This window comes from Mobula hypostoma, chromosome 15, assembly GCF_963921235.1.
Source record: "Mobula hypostoma chromosome 15, sMobHyp1.1, whole genome shotgun sequence".
NCBI lineage: Eukaryota > Metazoa > Chordata > Chondrichthyes > Myliobatiformes > Myliobatidae > Mobula > Mobula hypostoma.
In genome coordinates this window covers 71,604,584-71,622,963 of record NC_086111.1, presented here as the reverse complement: position 1 = coordinate 71,622,963, position 18,380 = coordinate 71,604,584, and the positions used below count along the sequence as shown (strand labels likewise).

The 18,380-nt window shown below is 45.1% G+C and overlaps 1 protein-coding gene across 2 annotated transcripts in view; it reads right to left on the bottom strand.

The window, feature by feature from the left end:
* The window catches only part of mgll (monoglyceride lipase), a 120,785-nt gene extending 110,602 nt beyond the window's left edge, over nt 1-10,183 (bottom strand). Inside the window, exons 1-2 of one of the 2 annotated variants that reach the window (XM_063068240.1) lie at nt 9,811-10,183; nt 9,407-9,549 (exon numbers count right to left, since the gene is read on the bottom strand). In XM_063068240.1, coding sequence (XP_062924310.1) covers nt 9,407-9,531 — 125 coding nt within the window. In that variant the 5' untranslated portion in view covers nt 9,532-9,549; nt 9,811-10,183. The remainder of the gene's footprint in view (nt 1-9,406; nt 9,550-9,810) is intronic. The other variant, XM_063068241.1, reaches the window with a different exon arrangement.
* Between the last annotated feature and the right edge of the window lie 8,197 nt (nt 10,184-18,380).

The following is an 18,380-nucleotide window of genomic DNA, read 5'->3' as shown; positions in this document are numbered from 1 at the left end:
AAAGAGCTTTTACAAGTATATTAAGAGCAAAAGGATTGTAAGGGATAAAATTGGTCCTCTTGAAGATCAGAGTGGTCGGCTTTGTGCGGAACCAAAGGAAATGGGGGAGATCTTAAATAGGTTTTTTGCGTCTGTATTTACTAAGGAAGCCGGCATGAAATCTATGGAATTGAGGGAATCAAGTAGTGAGACCATGGAAACTGTACAGATTGAAAAGGAAGAGGTGCTTGCTGTCTTGAGGAAAATTAAAGTGGATAAATCCCCGGGACCTGACAGAGTGTTCCCTCGGACCTTGAAGGAGACTAGTGTTGAAATTGCAGGGGCCCTGGCAGAAATATTTAAAATGTCGCTGCCTACGGGTGAAGTGCCGGAGGATTAGAGAGTGGCTTATGTTGTTCCGTTGTTTAAAAAAGGATCGAAAAGTAATCCGGGAAATTATAGGCCGGCGAGTTTAACGTCAGTAGTAGGTAAGTTATTGGAGGGAGTACTAAGAGACAGAATCTACAAGCATTTGGATAGACAGGGGCTTATTAGGGAGAGTCAACATGGCTTTGTGTGTGGTAGGTCATGTTTGACAAATCTGTTGGAGTTTTTCGAGGAGGTTACCAGGAAAGTGGATGAAGGGAAGGCAGTGGATATTGTCTACGTGGACTTCAGTAAGGCCTTTGACAAGGTCCCGCATGGGAGGTTAGTTAGGAAAATTCAGTCGCTAGGTATACATGGAGAGGTGGTAAATTGGATTAGACATTGGCTCGATGGAAGAAGCCAGAGAGTGGTGGTAGAGAGTTGCTTCTCTGAGTGGAGGCCTGTGACTAGTGGTGTGCCACAGGGATCAGTGCTGGGTCCATTGTTATTTGTCATCTATATCAATGATCTGGATGATAATGTGGTAAATTGGATCAGCAAGTTTGCTGATGATACAAAGATTGGAGGTGTAGTAGACAGTGAGGAAGGTTTTCAGAGCCTGCAGAGGGACTTGGACCAGCTGGAAAAATGGGCTGAAAAATGGCAGATGGAGTTTAATACTGACAAGTGTGAGGTATTGCACGTTGGAAGGACAAACCAAGGTAGAACATACAGGGTTAATGGTAAGGCACTGAGGAGTGCAGTGGAACAGAGGGATCTGGGAATACAGATACAAAATTCCCTAAAAGTGTCGTCACAGGTAGATAGGGTCGTAAAGAGAGCTTTTGGTACATTGGCCTTTATTAATCTAAGTATTGAGTATAAGAGCTGGACTGTTATGATGAGGTTGTATAAGGCATTCGTGAGGCCGAATCTGGAGTATTGTGTTCAGTTTTGATCACCAAATTACAGGAAGGATATAAATAAGGTTGAAAGAGTGCAGAGAAGGTTTACAAGGATGTTGCCGGGACTTGAGAAACTCAGTTACAGAGAAAGGTTGAATAGGTTAGGACTTTATTCCCTGGAGCGTAGAAGAATGAGGGGAGATTTGATAGAGGTATATAAAATTATGATGGGTATAGATAGAGTGAATGCAAGCAGGCTTTTTCCACTGAGGCAAGGGGAGAAAAAAACCAGAGGACATGGGTTAAGGGTGAGGGGGGAAAAGTTTAAAGGGAACATTAGGGGGGGCTTCTACACAGAGAGTGGTGGGAGTATGGAATGAGCTGCCAGACGAGGTGGTAAATGCAGGTTCTTTTTTAACATTTAAGAATAAATTGGACAGATACATGGATGGGAGGTGTATGGAGGGATATGGTCCATGTGCAGGTCAGTGGGACTTGGCAGAAAATGGTTTGGCACAGCCAAGAAGGGCCAAAAAGCCTGTTTCTGTGCTGTAGTTTCTATGGTTCTATGGTTCTATGGCAACACAAAAACCACAAACAATCAAACAACAAAATGCAAACTATGCCAGATGGAAAATAAGTCCAGGACCAGTTTTTTGGCTCAGGGTGTCTGACCCTCCACGGGAGGAGCTGCAAGTTCGATGGCCACAGGCAGGAATGACCTCCTGTGCCGCCCAGTGTTGTATCTCGGTGGAATACGGCTGAAGTCCAACAGCAAAAAGTTCAATATCCGGTCTACAAACACGTTCCTCTATTGCAATATGACCCGGATTGCACCATTTGTTGTTAACCTGAACAGTGAGCACCCAACTCCCTTACACTTACCACTCTCAGTGCTCTTCCGGTCAGCCCGAATGGTCTGTAAGCCGTCCATGGCAAAGTTTTGATCGGGTATGTCCTCGTGCAGCCCCGTTCCAGTGAAATACATAACACTGCACTCCCAATAAGCTGTCAACTGTATTGTGTTTTTCTTAATATTGTGTTCTTTACCTTATTGTATTTTTTCTGTGCTGCATCAGATCCAGAGTAAACATTATTTTGTTCTCCTTTATACTTGTGTACTGGAAATGACATTAAACGATCTTGAATAAATCGAGACTGTAGAACAACCAACATGGAAAAGACAAACTGTGCAATCTGTGGAGAATCCAGTCAGATTTGTGGTGAGAAGTTATCCTCAATGGTTCAGGAGCCTGATGGTTGTAGGGAAATAACTGCTCCTGAACCGAATGGGGGGAGGCTCACTGAAACTCCTGCAAGAAGAAAGCATCGTCTGGGTGGTGGGGGTCCTTGATGATGGATTTGCATTCTTGTGGCAGTGCTCCATATTGCAGTGGCGGGGAGGGTTTTTCTTGTGATCGACGGGGCTGTATCAAGTACTTTCTGTTCTGTTCCTTGGCATTGACATTTCCATACCAGGCCTTGGTGCAACCAATTAGGATACTCTCCACTGTGCATCTATAGAAGTTTGTCAAAGTTTTAGGTGACAGGCCAAATCTACACAAACTTCTAAGCAAGTAGAGGTACTGCCGTGCCTTCTGTGTAATGGCACTTACATGCTGATCCCAGAATAGATTGTCTAAAATGATAACTCCAATTAAATTAAAGTTCTAGCTCTAATCCCCTAAGGATGACTGATTCCTGGACCTTTTACTCTCTCTTCCGTAGTCTATAATCAGCACTTTCGTTTCAAGGCAAAGACGTTATGGCCAATAAATCACACAGCATGTGAAAGTGAACATGCAGAAGCAATTCCCTATCAATGCTTTATAATAGCTTTCAGCCCAGATAAATGTGAAGTATTGCATTTTGGAAGATCAAACCAGGGTAGGACTTATACAGTGAATGGTAGGGCCCTGGGGAGTATTACGAAACAGAGGGACCCAGGGATGCAAGTCCGTAGTTCACTGAAAGCAGCATCACAGGATGATGAAGAAGGCATTTGTCACACTGGCCTTCAACACACAGGTTACAGAGTGTACGAGTTAGGAAGTTAAGCTGTAGTTGTACTAGATGTTGACAGGGCTGTACTTATTATTATGTAGAGTTTTGGTAACTCTATTAAAGGAAAGATGGTATTAAACTAAAAAGAGTGCAGAAAAGATTTACCATGATGTTGCCTGGACTTGAGTTACAAAGACAGGTTATGTAGACTCAGACTTTCTTCCTTGGAACGTAGGAGATTAAGATGTGCAAACAAGGGAAAATCTGCAGATGCTGGAAATCAAGGTAATGCACACAAAATGCTGGAAGAACCCAGGAGAGCAGGCAGCATCTGTGGACAAGAGTAGAGAGCCGACATTTGAGAAGTGACCTGATAATGGCGAATAAGATTATGAGGGGCATAGACAGAGTGAAAGATCCATCTTTTTCTCCCCCAGGGAGGGGGATACTAAAAACAAGAGGGCATTGGTTTAGGATCAGAGGCAAGAGATTTAAAAGGGGTGTCCAGGGCAGCTTCTTCACACAAATGGAGGTGCATATTTGGAGTGAGCTGCTGGAAATAGCAGTTGAGTCAGGCATAGTAGCACATTTGAAAGCCATTTAGATAAGTGCACTGATAGGAGAGGTTTAGAGGGCTATGGGCCAACAGTGAGCAGATAAGACCAGATTGCTGCGCAACACAGTTGGCATGGACCAGATGGGCCAAATGGCCTGTGTCCATGCTGTAGGACTCTGCAGAGTTGGAGCATGGGAGAGGGGGAGTGGGATAGAAATGTTCTGGGTCAAAACCTTGCAGCAGGGCGTAAAGGTTGTAGTTGTCGTATTCTATAACCCAAAAGAAAGTGACAGCTATCATTTTTCTCTGCTAGCCCTTTGAAAGATTTAACAAATAATTCCCACCAACTCAGATTTTCCAGTGGTCCAGGCAAACCTGAGGCCGGTATCCATTATGGAAACTCCTAGTGAATCTGCTCCATTCACTTTTACAGGGCAGTGCTCTGGAAATCAGACTACCCACTGCCTGACATAATCATCATACCTCCCCTGGTGATTTTTGCCAATTATCTTCTTGCAAACTAGCTGCAGAAGCAAATTTTCCCTTGTAACTGGAGCACTGGATTCAGTTCTGATTGCCCCATTATAGGAAGGGTGTGGAGAATTCAGAAAGGTTGCAGAAGAGCTTTTGAAGGGGGCAAGAGGATGTCCTCACCATCGAGGACATGTTCAAAAGGTGCTATCTCAAAAAAGGCAGCACCCATCTTTAAGGACCTCCCACCCCCCACCACTCAGGACATGCCAACAGGGAGGAGGTAGAGGAGCTGTATGTTTTAGAAACAGCTTCTTCCCCTCTGCCATCAGATTTCTGAGCGGTCCATGAATTCATTACACTGCCTTACGATTTTGCTCTCTTTTTGCACTTGTATGCTTCTTATAAGAAAGGTCACCCTCGGGATGGAAGAGGACCACCTCATATTCCATTTGGCTAGCCTTCAACCTGATGGCATGATTACAGAGTTCTCCTTCTGACAAACAAACTCCCCCCCCCCACTTCCTCTATTCCCCACTCTGACCTTTTACCTCTTCTCAGCTGCCTACTACGTCCTCTTGGATCCCCTCCCTTGTCCCTTTCTCCTCTGGTCCACTCTTCTCTCCCATCAGATTACTTCTTATCCAGCCTTGACCTTTCCCACTCACCTGGCATCACCTATCACCTTCCAGCTAGCCTCTTGCCCCTTCCACCTTTTTATTCTGGCATCTTCCTGCTTCCTTCTCAGTCCTGAAGAAGGGTCTGGGCTGGAAACATTGACTAACTATTCTCTTCCTTAGATGTTGCCTGACCTGCTGAGTTCCTTCAACATTTTGTGGGTGTTGTTTTGGGATTTCCAGCATCTGCAGACTTCCTTGAGTTTCTTGTTGTAACTTATAGTATTTTTAAATGTATTGCCTGGTACTGCTGCTGCAAAACAACAAACTTCAAGACAGGTCAGTGATACTAAACCTGATTCTGACAAACTTGGGTTACTTTCTCTGGATCGGTGGAGGCCGAGGGGAGACCTGAGAGAAGTTTATAAGATTACGAGAGGCATGGATAGTGTAGACCACCAGTATCTTTTTAAGGCCAAAATAGGGCATGCATTTCAGGTGTGGGGGGAATTTCAAAGGAGATGCATGTTTTTTTTTGCACAGAAAGTGGCAGGTGCCTGTAACGTGCTACCAGGGGTGGTGACGGAGACACCTAGGACAGGGGTGCTTAAGAATCTTTTACATAGGCATGTGAATGTGCAGAGAATAGGGGGATATGGACCATGAAGAGATCAGAGTAATTAGGATTCACTAGTTTAACACAATCCAGTGGGATGAAGGGCCTGCTCCTGAGCTGTATGTTCTAGGTTCTATATAATTTCACGTTTCAACAACAACAATGACCATTTTTTATTGAAGCACCACATAGCATATCCCATCCTGGTGCATCAGGGCTTGTTGTGGCAACTGTTCTGCCTTAGGGTGTAAGAAGCTGCAGTATTATGGATACAGCTCAACACAACACAGGAGCCAGCCTCCCCTCTACGGACTGTCTAAACTTCTCTGTTCAACAGGCTCTTGAACAGAGGGGATAGCTTCGCTCACCCAACACTGAACTAACTTCACGGACTCTTCATTTCATGTTCTCGATATTTATCATTATTATTATTATTTTCTTCTTCATTTGACCCATGAAGACCCTGGAGAGACTTGTTCTAGAGCTGCTCTGGCCTATGGTCAGGCCACACTTAGATCCCCTCCAGTTCACCTACCAGCCCCGACTAGGAGTTGAGGATGCCATCGTCTACCTGCTGAACAGTGTCTACGCCCACCTGGACAAGCCAGTGAGCACTGTGAGGGTTATGTTTTTTGACTTCTCCAGTGTGTTCAACACCATCCGCCCTGCTCTGCTGGGGGAGAAGCTGACAGCGATGCAGATGGATGCTTTCCTGATGTCTGCTGGACGATGCTGAGGATGTTCTACGAGTCTGTGGTGGCCAGAGCGATCATGTTTGCTGTTGTGTGCTGGGGCAACAGGCTGAGGGTAGCAGACACCAACAGAATCAACAAACTCATTTGTAAGGCCAGTGATGTTGTGGGGATGGAACTGGATTCTCTGACGGTGGTGAATGAAAAGAGGATGCTGTCTAAATTGCATGCCATCTTGGACAATGTCTCCCATCCACTACATAATGTACTGATTGGGCACAGGAGTACATTCAGCCAGAGACTCATTCCACCAAGATGCAACACAGAGCGTCTTAGGAAGTCATTCCTGCCTGTGGCCATCAAACTTTACAACTCCTCCCTTGGAGGGTCAGACACCCTGAGCCAATAGGCTGGTCCTGGACTTATTTCCTGGCATAATTTACATATTACTATTTAACTATTTATGGTTTTATTACTATTTAATTATTTATGGTGCAACTGTAACGAAAACCAATTTCCCCCAGGATCAATAAAGTATGACTATGACTATTTCTTTGTACTTACTGTGAATGCCTGCAAGAAAATAAAACTCATGGTTGTTTATGCTGACATATCTGTACATTGCTAATAAATTTTCTTTGAACTTTGAACAAAGGCCCCACCCACCCCAGACATTCTCTCTTCTCCCCTCTCCTATCAGGCAGAAGATACAAAGCAGCACCCACAAAATGCAGGGGGATCTTTCCCACATCTTTGGAAAAGAGTGAAGAGTGGACACTTTGAACGTAGACCAGCCTGAAGGCATGTACCACCAGGCTCAAGGACAATTTCCACCCTGGTGTTATAAGACTATTGCGTGGTCCCCTATTTCGTTAACGTGGAATCGACCTCACAATCTATCTCATGATAACCTTGAACTTTATTGCCCGCCTGCACTGCTCTTCTCGGTACCTGTTACACTCTATTCACTGCAACACACTCAAAGTGCAGGAGGAACTCAGCAAGTCGGACAGTCTCAATGGAAAAGTCAATGTTTCAGACTATTCCTCAGGAATCAGCCTGAAACTGTTTGCTCTTTTCCATACACGCTGCCTGGCCTGCTAAATTCCTCCAGCATTTTGTGCGCGTTGCTTTGAATTTCCAGCATCTGCAGATTCTCTCTTGGTAGTGACGCTCTATTCTCTCTTTTTGCTTTCCCTCGATGCACTGTGTAATGACCTGCAAGGATGGCATGCTAAATGTCTTTCACAGTATCTCAGAACATGTGACCAATTTAGCTTTCAAATGTACGGCAATGCATATGCAAAGATGTTCGAGATCACAGCGCTAACATCAGGTTAATGCACGGCCCAGGAAGGCGAAGTAAAAGTTTGGCGGAGACCATAGTGTTAAGTGAGGCGAGCTGTCTGGAAGATCGTTAACTGGGGGGAGAGGGCGGAAGGACGGGAAGTTCATAGCGTGGGAATCAGAATGCGCGGCGGCCAAGACTAGGGCGAACCGATCGGGGCAGAAAGAGAGAGAAACTCGTAGAGTGGGAGAGGCGGCCTGAACAAAGATGCGAGACTTTTTTTCAATTGCTTAGGGGAGAATTCAAGATTGTTTGTTGTCATTCTTCAGTATATGAGTGCAAAGGAGAACGAAGAGATTGTTACTGCGGGTCGTTTGCAGCATTAAAACACAATCAGCATAAATAACAGAATAAAACATGAGTAACAGTTATATACATAGACAAAGTCACGCTAAGTGATATGTAGTGGCGTTGGGGCGGGTTGATGAGTGAAGGTGTTGATCAGCCTGACGGTTTTAGGATGGATGTAACTGTTTTTGGGTCTGGTGGTTCTAGAACATAGAACTCTACAGCGCATTACAGGCCATTCGGCCCACAATGTTGTGCCAAACATGTCACCTACTCCAGAAAGTGCCGAGGTTCTCCTGTCCCGTGCATTGATGCCGATAAATGACCTGTTGACTACGTAGCCTCTTTCCTGACGGAAATAACCTATTCGAACCAGTTTGGTTAAACTCCTTACTGACAGCAGCGGGAATCGAACTCAGGTCTATGGTTCTACAACAGCGTTATGCTAACCGCCACCGTTTCGCCCCACGGTTGTAAAGGAGGGCGCACAAGAGGGAATTGCCCGTGGTATAAACGAGCCCGCGTATCCTTTGACCTTCACATCGATTATCCAACCGCGCCCTTAATCCAAAGAGATTTATATCCCAGTCCCTGTCCTTATTAATTGGATAAACGGGCTTTGATTTTCTCATTCAACAGCGGAATGGAAGCAGCTCTGAACTCGAGGAAACATTACGTCAAGTTCCTTATTACGTATTGATTTTCGAAGCTAGGAATCGCTTGCTAGCGCGTATATTAAAGGACTTAATAAGCGTAATTGTCTCCAGTGTTCGCCTGACACCTGAGAATGCCGCTCCCTCCGATATCAGCATTGCAACACGCCCCCTAGATCCCTACCAAACATTCTGCTTTCTAACCGGCAATGATCAGATATACTTTTACAGTAACACACACGAAATGCTGGAGGAACTCAGCAGGTTCGGCAACATTTAGGAACAAACAGGAAGACTCGACGTCTCGAGCCGATACCTTCATACAATCACTTATGTCTTACTCCCATGTGACTTCCCAAAACGCATTCCCTTAAAAATCTCTTTAAAATTCCTAATGTATCCGCCTCTACTCCCACCCTCTGAAAAAAACACTTGCCCCTTACACCTCCTTAAAACAACCCTCTCACCTTAAACGCATGCTTTCTGGTATTAGATATTTTATCCCTGGCAAGCCTAATGACAACCCTGTCTACTCTATATGTCTCTCACAACCTTATAAACCTTTGTCAGATCTCCCCTCTACCCCCGCGGCTCCAGAGAAAAGAATCCAAGTTTGTCCAACTTTCCAGCTGATCTATTTCTGATTGGTTAATTGATGCCAAAGTGCTGGGAAGAACTTGTTTTGCACACCACCTGTACCCGATGAAGGGTCTTGGCCCAAAACATCGACTCCTCATTCCTCTCCGCAGAGGCTGCCTGACCCGCTGTGTCCCTTTAACGTTTTGTGCGTTACTCTGGGTTTCCGGTATCTGCAGAATCCCCTGTGTTCACACCTGCACAGTACACGCCACGATAAGCTCACTGGCCGCCTCGAGCCCTCTGAGGGACAGCCACTCACGGAGGGAGCTTACCTGGGGGGAGTTGTAGGTTCCCAGTATCGACAGTACAGGTAATTTCCATCCTCGTTGACAAAGTGCCGCAGGTCTCCGTACCGCAGCCCTTGAGGGGTCAACCGGTCCTGCGTCTTCTGATGCATAGTGTCAGTGCAGCAGCTCTTGGTACACATGGTTAGAGCGAGAGAGAGAGAACAATTTAGAAAGTTACACCACTGCTGTGTGTTTCTAACTGTTTATGGACAATAAGGTCCGCGCCATGATGTCAACTCTCCGGGGAGCCGTGCCCTCTACGATGCGAACACACTCTCATCCCGACACGCTGGCGTTCGAAACGGAGACAGAACTCCGGGGTGCCCTCAAATAAATAACCGTAACGGAGCACGGAACAATGACAGAACACGGGGAAAGGGAGTCCTTACCTCGTTATCAGAACGTCTGCTCGACCGAGCTCTCGCCGCTCGCTTCACATTGCGCTCTGAGATCTTGTGGAAGGTTTTTTTTAACACTTCCTTCTATGCAGATCGCGGAAACCACATCGACTGCCTCTGGCGGTCCTCGTCCACCCCTCCACGGGCTAATTTAGGGTTTTGTTTCATCGAGAGGAGGAAGCTCTTTGTGTGCGTTCGCCAGCAATCTATTTCTGCGCTTTGCCACAAATAACACACACAGACACACATACACAGAGAGAACACTTCACTGTTCACGTGAACGGCTAGGCATTTGTGTCGCTGGGAATCCGATGTCGCTAATTGATTCTCTGCTTCTGAGGTGTAAGGAAGGGGTCAAAAACAGATGTTCCTGATGAAGCGTCTCGGCTCGAAACGTCGACTGTTTATTCCCCTCCATAGATGCTGCCTGACCTGCTGAGTTCCTCCAGCATTGTGTGGTTGTGTGTGTGTGTTACTTTAGAAATACTTAGTGTGCCAGGCAGCATCTGTAGAGGGAGAAACGTGGTGACCTGTCATCAGAAGCAGTATTTCCCCTGAATAAGTCAAACATTTGCCTTAAACCTCCCGTACAACCATTCGGTTCCTGAACTAACGGGCACAACCCTAATGGTTCACGAAAATTATTCCAGGATTGAAAGGTTTATCATATGAGGAGCGTTCGGTGGCTCTGTGCCTGTACTCACTGGAATTCAGAAGAATGATAGCTCATTGAAAGCTATCGAATGTTGAAAGGCCTCCATAGAGTGAATGTAGACAGGATGTTTGCTATAGTGGGGGAGCCTAAGACCTGAGGACGCAGCCTCAGATGAGAAGGACATCTATTTAGAATGAAGATGGAGGAATTTCCTTGGCCAAGTGGTTAAGGCATTCGACTAGTGAGCTGAAGGTCATGAGTTCGAGCCCCAGCTGAGGCAGCGTGTTGTGTCCTTGAGCAAGGCACTTAACCACACAGTGCTCTGCGATGACACTGGTGCCAAGCTGTATTGGCCCTTGCCCTTCCCTTGGACAACATCGGTGTCGTGGAGAGGGGAGACTTGCAGCATGGGCAACTGCCGGTCTTCCATACAACCTTGCCCAGGCCTGCGCCCTAGAGAGCGAAGACTTTCCAGGCGCAGATCCATGGTCTCGCAAGACTAACGGATGCCTTTGGAGGAATTTCCTTAGCCAGGGAGTGGATAATCTGTGAAATTTGTTGCCACAGGTGGCTGTGGAAGCCAAGTCTTTGGGTGTTTTAAGGCAGAGGTTGGTCAGGGCATGAAGGGTTACAAGAGATTGGGCGCTGAGGGAAATAGATGGCCATGATGAAATGGAGGAGTGGACTGAATGGGCCTAGTTCTGCTCCCACACCTTATGGTCTAATCATGACAGTTTAGCAACATGAGCACCATCTTGATCAGAGTCAGGATTATTATCATTGTGAAATTCATTATGAAATGTGAAATTCAGGGAAGCTGACACAAAGTGACGAAGGAACTCACCAAATAAGAGGAATAAACAGCCATAGATTCTCTTGTGTGTATGTCATGAAATGTGTTGTTTTGTGATAGCAGTATGGCATAAAACATAAAACATATATTATAAATTACAATAATAAATATAAATAGAGTAGAAATAGAGCAAAACAGCGAGAGAGTGTCCATGAGTTCATGGACTGCTCCGAAATCTATTTATTTAGTTTCTGAGATACTGTATAGAATGGAACAGGCTCTTCCAGCCCTTCGGGTCACGCTGCCCGATTTAACCCTTGCCTATTCACCAGACAATTTACAATGACCAATCAACCTAGCAACCGGTACGTCTTTGGACTGTGGGAGGAAACCGGAGCACCCGGAGGAAACCCACGCGTCACAGGTAAAACATACAAACTCCGAAACCTGAGGAATTCTGCAGGTGCTGCAAGTTCAAGCAACACACATCAAAGTTGCTGGTGAATGCAGCAGGCCAGGCAGCATCTCTAGGAAGAGGTACAGCCGACGTCTCGGCCCGAAACGTCAACTGTACCTCTTCCTAGAGATGCTGTCTGGCCCACTGCGTTCACCAGCAACTTTGATATAAACTCCTTACAGGCAGTGGCGGGAATTGAACCGGGGGTCGCTGGTACTGCAAAGTGTTGTGCTAACCACTATGCTACCATGCCAGGCAGAGGGCAACTTTAGTAAAAAAAAATCTCTCAACCCAATTGGTCAAGGAAAGTGTTCATGCACCAGTGACCCTCATCTCACCCAACAGTATTCCTTTCCTAAAAAAAACAAGGGGTTCTGCAGACGCTGGAAATCCAGAACAACACACACTAAATGCTGGAGGAGCTCAGCAAGTCAGGCAGGAATGAACAGTCAACATTTCAAGCTGAGACCCTTCATCAGGACTGGAAATGAGGGGGGAAGAAGGTGGAATAAGAAGGCATGGGAGGTGAAGGAGTACAAGCTGACAGGTGATAGGTGAGACCAGGTGGAGAGGAAGGTAGGATGCTGGGTTGGGCCTATTCCTTTCCTTTTCACTTTTAACTGTAGACCTTGCTTCTCCTTAAATATTGCTTTTCTGTTCATATCTTTTTCACTTGGTGGTACATTCCACATCCTAACCACAGAGTAAACACAATTCTGTTGTCGCATGGCCAAGTGGTTAAGGCATCGGACCAGTGACCTGAAGGTTGCTAGTTTGAGCCTCAACTGAGGCAACATGTTGTGTCCTTGAGCAAGGCACTTAACCACACTTTGCTCTGTGATGACACTGGTGCCAAGCTGTATCGGCCTTAGTGCCCTTCCCTTGGACAACATCGGTGGCGTGGAGAGGGGAGACTTGCAGCATGGGCAATTGCCGGTCTTCCATACAACCTCGCCCAGGCCTGTGCCCTGGAAACCGTCCAAGGCACAAATCCATGGTCTCACGAGACTAATGGATGCCTATAAAACACAATTCTGTGAAATAATAGTACAGTTATTCAAGCCTAGCTTGTATTCAGTCTCAACCCTTCAGGTGGACGGGAGAGGGGAGAAGAGAGAATGTCTGGGATGGTGGGGAGTGGGGTGGTCTTTGGTTGTGTCGGTTGTTTTATCAAGGCAGCCAGGTGTAGGTAGAGTCCATGGAAGGGAAACTGGTTTCTGTGATTTGTTGAGTTGTGCCCATAACTCTCTGCAATTTCTTGTGGTCACAGACAGAGCAGTTAATAATAATAATAATAATTTTACTAATAGAGCACTTTTCATACAGACAATGTAGTTTAAAGTCCTTTACAATGGTATAAAAGTGCAAACATGAAAATAAAATTTAAAAATTAAAATAAACATGAAAAAAGACAAAAAGATGTTCACTAAAAGCAAGGTTAAATAAATAGATTTTGAGCGGGCATTTAGAAGTGTCAACTGACTCTGCAACCCTTATAATTTTAGATATTGAATTATAGTTTAGGAGCATAGTTCAAAAAAGCTGACCTGGCAAGAATCTTTTGAGGGAGATTGTTTAAATTTAGGAGACTGGCAGAAACAGAACTGAGAGCTCGAGCAGGATTATAAAATGAAAATAATTCTGTGGTGTACTCTGGTCCCAGACCAATAAGAGTTGTCATAGCAGGCTGTGATACGTCCGGATAGGATGTGGCCAAGGGCAAAGATTCCTTGGAAGTGACTGTAAAGAGAGATGGGTGGCTGGTGTCTAGAACAAAGACACACAAGAAAATAGAAGCGGGGCAGGCCACTCAGCCCCTCTAGTCTGGCCTGCCATTCAATACAATCATGGCTGACCTCAAGATTCAAAATTGTTTAATGTCAAGCAATACACTCAAAATGCTGGAAGAACTCAACTGGTCAAGCAGTATCTATGGAAAAGAGCAAGCAGATCACATTTCAGGCCGAGACCCTTCAGCAGGACTGGAAAAAAAGGTGATAAGTTAGAGCAGAAGGTGGGGGGAGGGGGGATGGGAGGAAGAAGTACCAGGTGGTAGGGGACAGGTGAAACCAGGAGAGGGGAAGGGGTGAAGTTAAGAGTTGGAAAGCTGATAGGTGAAAGAGATAAAGGGCTCTGGGTCTTTTCAATGACTTCAAGTTCCTTGGCCCTGATCATCTCATTTTCACCATGGACATCCAGTTCCTATACACATCCATCCCCATCAAGAGGGCATTAAAGCTCTCTGCTTCTTTCCAGATAACAGACCCAACCTGTCCTCGCCCCCCCCCCCCCCAAACCACCACCACTCTCATCTATCTGGTGGAACTGGTACTCATTCTCAATAATTTCTCCTTCAGCTCCTCCCACTTCCTTCAAACCAAAGGTGTAGCCATGGGCACTCACACAGGTCCCAGCTATTTCGGCCTTTTTGTTGGCTACCTGGAACAGTCTATGTTCCAAGCCTACACTGGTATCACTCCCCAACTTTTCCTGTGCTACAACGACCACATTTGGGACTGCTTCCTGCACCCATGTTGAGTTTGCTGACTTCATCGACTTTGCCTCCAACATCCACCCTGCCCTCAAATTTACCTGGTCCATTTCTGACACCTTCCTCCCCTTGCTCAAGGACACACATGCTGCCTCAGCCAAGGCTTGAACTAGCGACCTTCAAATCACTAGATCAATGCCTTAACCACTTGGCCATGCACCAACACATACATACACATACACACACACACACACACACACACACAAATATATATGTGCTTGTGATATTAAACCTGATCCTGATTCTAACTTTATTTTTTATATGATTCTTTATTTGTTGTTAACTGGTGAATGCTGTTTTTTGTTGCATGTTCCACTGTGAGCAACGCACCACTGCAAAATTCCTAATACACGTAAATGTACATAATGAATAAAATTGATCCTAGATCCTTCATCTTTGAACAACCCTCTCATCCCAGCAACTATCCCAATGAATTGTCCCGTAGGCTGGAAAATTTAATTTTTAAAATGTATTTGGAGATGCAGCACAGAACTGGCCCAATGAGCCACACCGCCCAGCAACCCACATACGTGTCTTTTTTTAATACTAGCTCAATCACAGGACGATTTACAATGACCAATTAATCCACTGACCTGTATGTCTGGGAGGAAACCGGAGAACTCAGAGGAAATCCATGCAGTTCACGGGGAGAATGTACCAACTCCTTACAGACGGCGCCGGAATTGAACTCCAAACTCAGGAAGGCCCTGAGCTGTAACAGCGTTGCGCTAACCACTGCACTACCGTGGTGCCCACTTTCTCTAGTGCAACGGAGACCAAGGAAGGATTTGACAGCAGTTTATAAAGTAACGTGAGCAATAGATAGAAGGTCGACATTTTCTACCCAGGACCGAAATGTCCAACAGTAGAGAGCCAGAGGTGAGTGAGGAAAAGCACAAAGGAGATGTTGTTATCCAATGTCTCAAGTCTGTGAATCTCAGAAAGCTTGCTGGGGAAGTCTGTGCTCAATGCCTGTGCGTCTGGGACCAGCGGAGGCTGGAAGTTGAAGATGGCCTGTTTGGGGTGTGTGTGTGTGTGTGTGTGTGTGTGTGTGTGTGTGTGTGTGTGTGTGTGTGTGTGTGTGTGTGTGTCTGTGTGTGTGTGTGTGTGTGTCTTGTTTCGCTGTTGTTGTTTTGTTGCCTGTTGTGTTCTGCTGAGCATGATGGGCATGCTATGTTGCTGCAGGAATGTGCAGCAACACTAGTGGGCTACCCTCGGGTGTGTTGGTTGTCAGTGCAAACGGTGCATTTCACTGTACTGTATGCTTCGATGTACATGTGATGAGTAAATCTGAATCTGGATCTGAAAGTGTGGGGCAAGAATTTTACAGAGAGTGGTGGGTGGCTGGATTGCACTGCCAAAGGTGGTGATGGTTTCTGTGTTTCTGTTTCATACGAACCCATAAAAGATTCTCAGAAAGGGTCATTAATATGCAGAGAAGGAGGTTTTCAAGTGATGTGTGGGGAAAAGGATTAGATTAGAAGTATGGCGAAACCTGCACACTGCCCCCAGCAAATATTCACACGGTGTTGGTCGTGGACACAAAAGAAACATTTCACTGTATGTTTCAAAGTTTCAATGTACATTTGGCTAGAATTAGAGGTCATGGGTTAAGAGCGAAAGGTGAAATGTTTAAGGAATGTTCCATGAGCTGGAACTTGTTCACTTAGAGAGTGGTTGAAGTGTGGAACAAGCTGTCAGTGGATGTGGGTTCCATTTCAAAATTCAAGGGAAATATCGATAAGTAAACCTTTGGGGAGGGATATGGAGGGCTTTGGTCTGGGTGCAGGTTGATGGGACAAGCCACTGTAGTAGTTCAGCATGGACAAGATGAGCCAAAAGGCCTGTTTCTTTGCTGCAGTGTTCTCTGACTCATGCGACAAATAAAGAAAATCTTCATCTTTAGATTAATTAGGTTTAATTAGTCGGCACAACACTGTGGTCGAGGGGCCTTCCCTTTTTTCCAGTGTTAGTATAACATTCATGAAAGCAGTACCCGAGGTTGCTCAGAAGTTCACCTCTTCTAGTCTCTGACACCCTAGCAATAAAGGTCAATGCACCATTGGTCTCCTTGACCATTTGCTACACTTGCGTGCTAATTTTCTCAGTTTCATGCTTGATGGAAAGCTAAGAGGAATTTCGCCGTGTGATGATTTTTTTCTCTCCCATGGGCTCTTGCCTCTCCCAGATGATTCCTTGGTTGGGGGGAACAGAATACGTACATATGCAATACTGAGTTCAATGAATCAGCTGACCTCTTCAAAGTTCAAAGCAAATTAACTATCAACGAACATATATGTCACCATGTATAACCCCTAAGATTCATTTTCTTGCAGGCATTCGCAGTAAACGTAAAGAAATATAATAGAATGAAAGGCTGCACAAAACAAAGCACACAAACAACTGCAACAAACTGTGCAAATACGAAAAGAATAAATAAATAAACAAACAAACGAACAAATAGGCAAATAAATAAATAGGCAGGTGTTCCCATAACCAATGGACTCACTTTCAAGGACACTTCATCTCATGTTCTTGATATTTATTGCTTATTTATTTATTATTGTTATTTCTTCTTCTTGTATTTGCACAGTTTGTTGTCTTAGACCATAAGACCATCAGATATAGGAGCAGAATTAGGCCACGTGGCCCATCGAGTCTGCTCCGCCATTTCACCATGGCTGATCCAATTTTCCTCTCAGCCCCAATCTCCTGCCTTCCCCAGTATCCTTTCATGCCCTGACCCATCAAGAATCTATCAACCTCTGCGTTAAATATACATAAAGCCTTGACCTCCACTGCTGCCTGTGGCAAAGAAGTCCACAGATTCACCACTCTCTAGCAAAGAAATTCCTCCTAAATCTCCATTCTTAAAGGAAACTCATCTAGTCTGAGGCTGTGTCCTCTGGTCTTAGACTCTCCCACCATAGGAAAAATCCTCTCTATCAAGGCCTTTCACCATTCAATAGATTTCAATGAGGTCACCCCTCATTCATCTGAATTCTAGTAAACACAGGCCCAGAACCATCAAATGATCCCCATAAGACAAGCCATTCAATCCTGGAATCATTTTCGTAAACCTCCTTTGAACCCTCTCCAGTTTCAGCACATCCTTTCTAAGATAATGGGCCCAAAACTGCTCACAATACTCTGTGAGGCTTCACCAGTGCTTTATAAAGTCTCTACATGACATCCTTGCTTTTATATTCTAGTCTTCTTGAAATGGATGCTAACATTGCATCTGCCACCCTCATCATGACTCAACCTGCAAATTAGCCTTCAGGGAATCCTGCACAAGGACTGCCAAGTCCCTTTGTGCCTCATTTTTTGTATTTTCTCTCCCTTTAGAAAATAATCAAGCCTCTTTCATTTCTTTTCTACCAAAGTGCATGACCATACATTTCCTGATACTGTATTCCCCTCTGCCATTTACTTGCCCATTCTCATAATCTGTCTAAGTCCTTCTGTGGCCACTCTACCTCCTCAAAACTACCTGTTCCTCCACCAATTTTTATATCATCTGAAAAGATTGCAATAAAACCATCAATTCCATCAACCAAATCATTGACATATAACATAAAAAGAATCGGTCCCAACACAGATCCCTGTGGAACATTACTAGTCACTGGCAGTCAACTAGAAAAGGCTTCCTTTATTCCCACTCTTTGCCTCCTGCCAATCAGCCACTGCTTTATCTAGGCTAGAATCTTTTCTGTAATACCATGGGCTCATAGTTTGTTAAGAAGCTTCATGTGTGGCACCTTGTCAAAGCCCTTCTGAAAATCCAAGAAAGTCGACCGATTCTCCTTTGTCTATCCCGCTTGTTATTTCTTCAAAGAATTCAACAGATTTGTCAGACAAGATTTCCCTCAAGGAAACCATGCTGACTATGGCCTATTTTATCATAATCGACTCCAACATTTTTCCAATGATTGATTTCAGACTAACAGGCCTATAGTTTCCTTTCTCCTGCCTCTCTCCCTTCTTGAAGAGTGGAGTGACATTTGCAATTTTCCAGTCTTCTTGAACCATTCCAGAATCTAGAGATTCTTGAAAGATCATTACTAATGCCTCCACAATCTCTTTAGCCATCTCTTTCAGAATT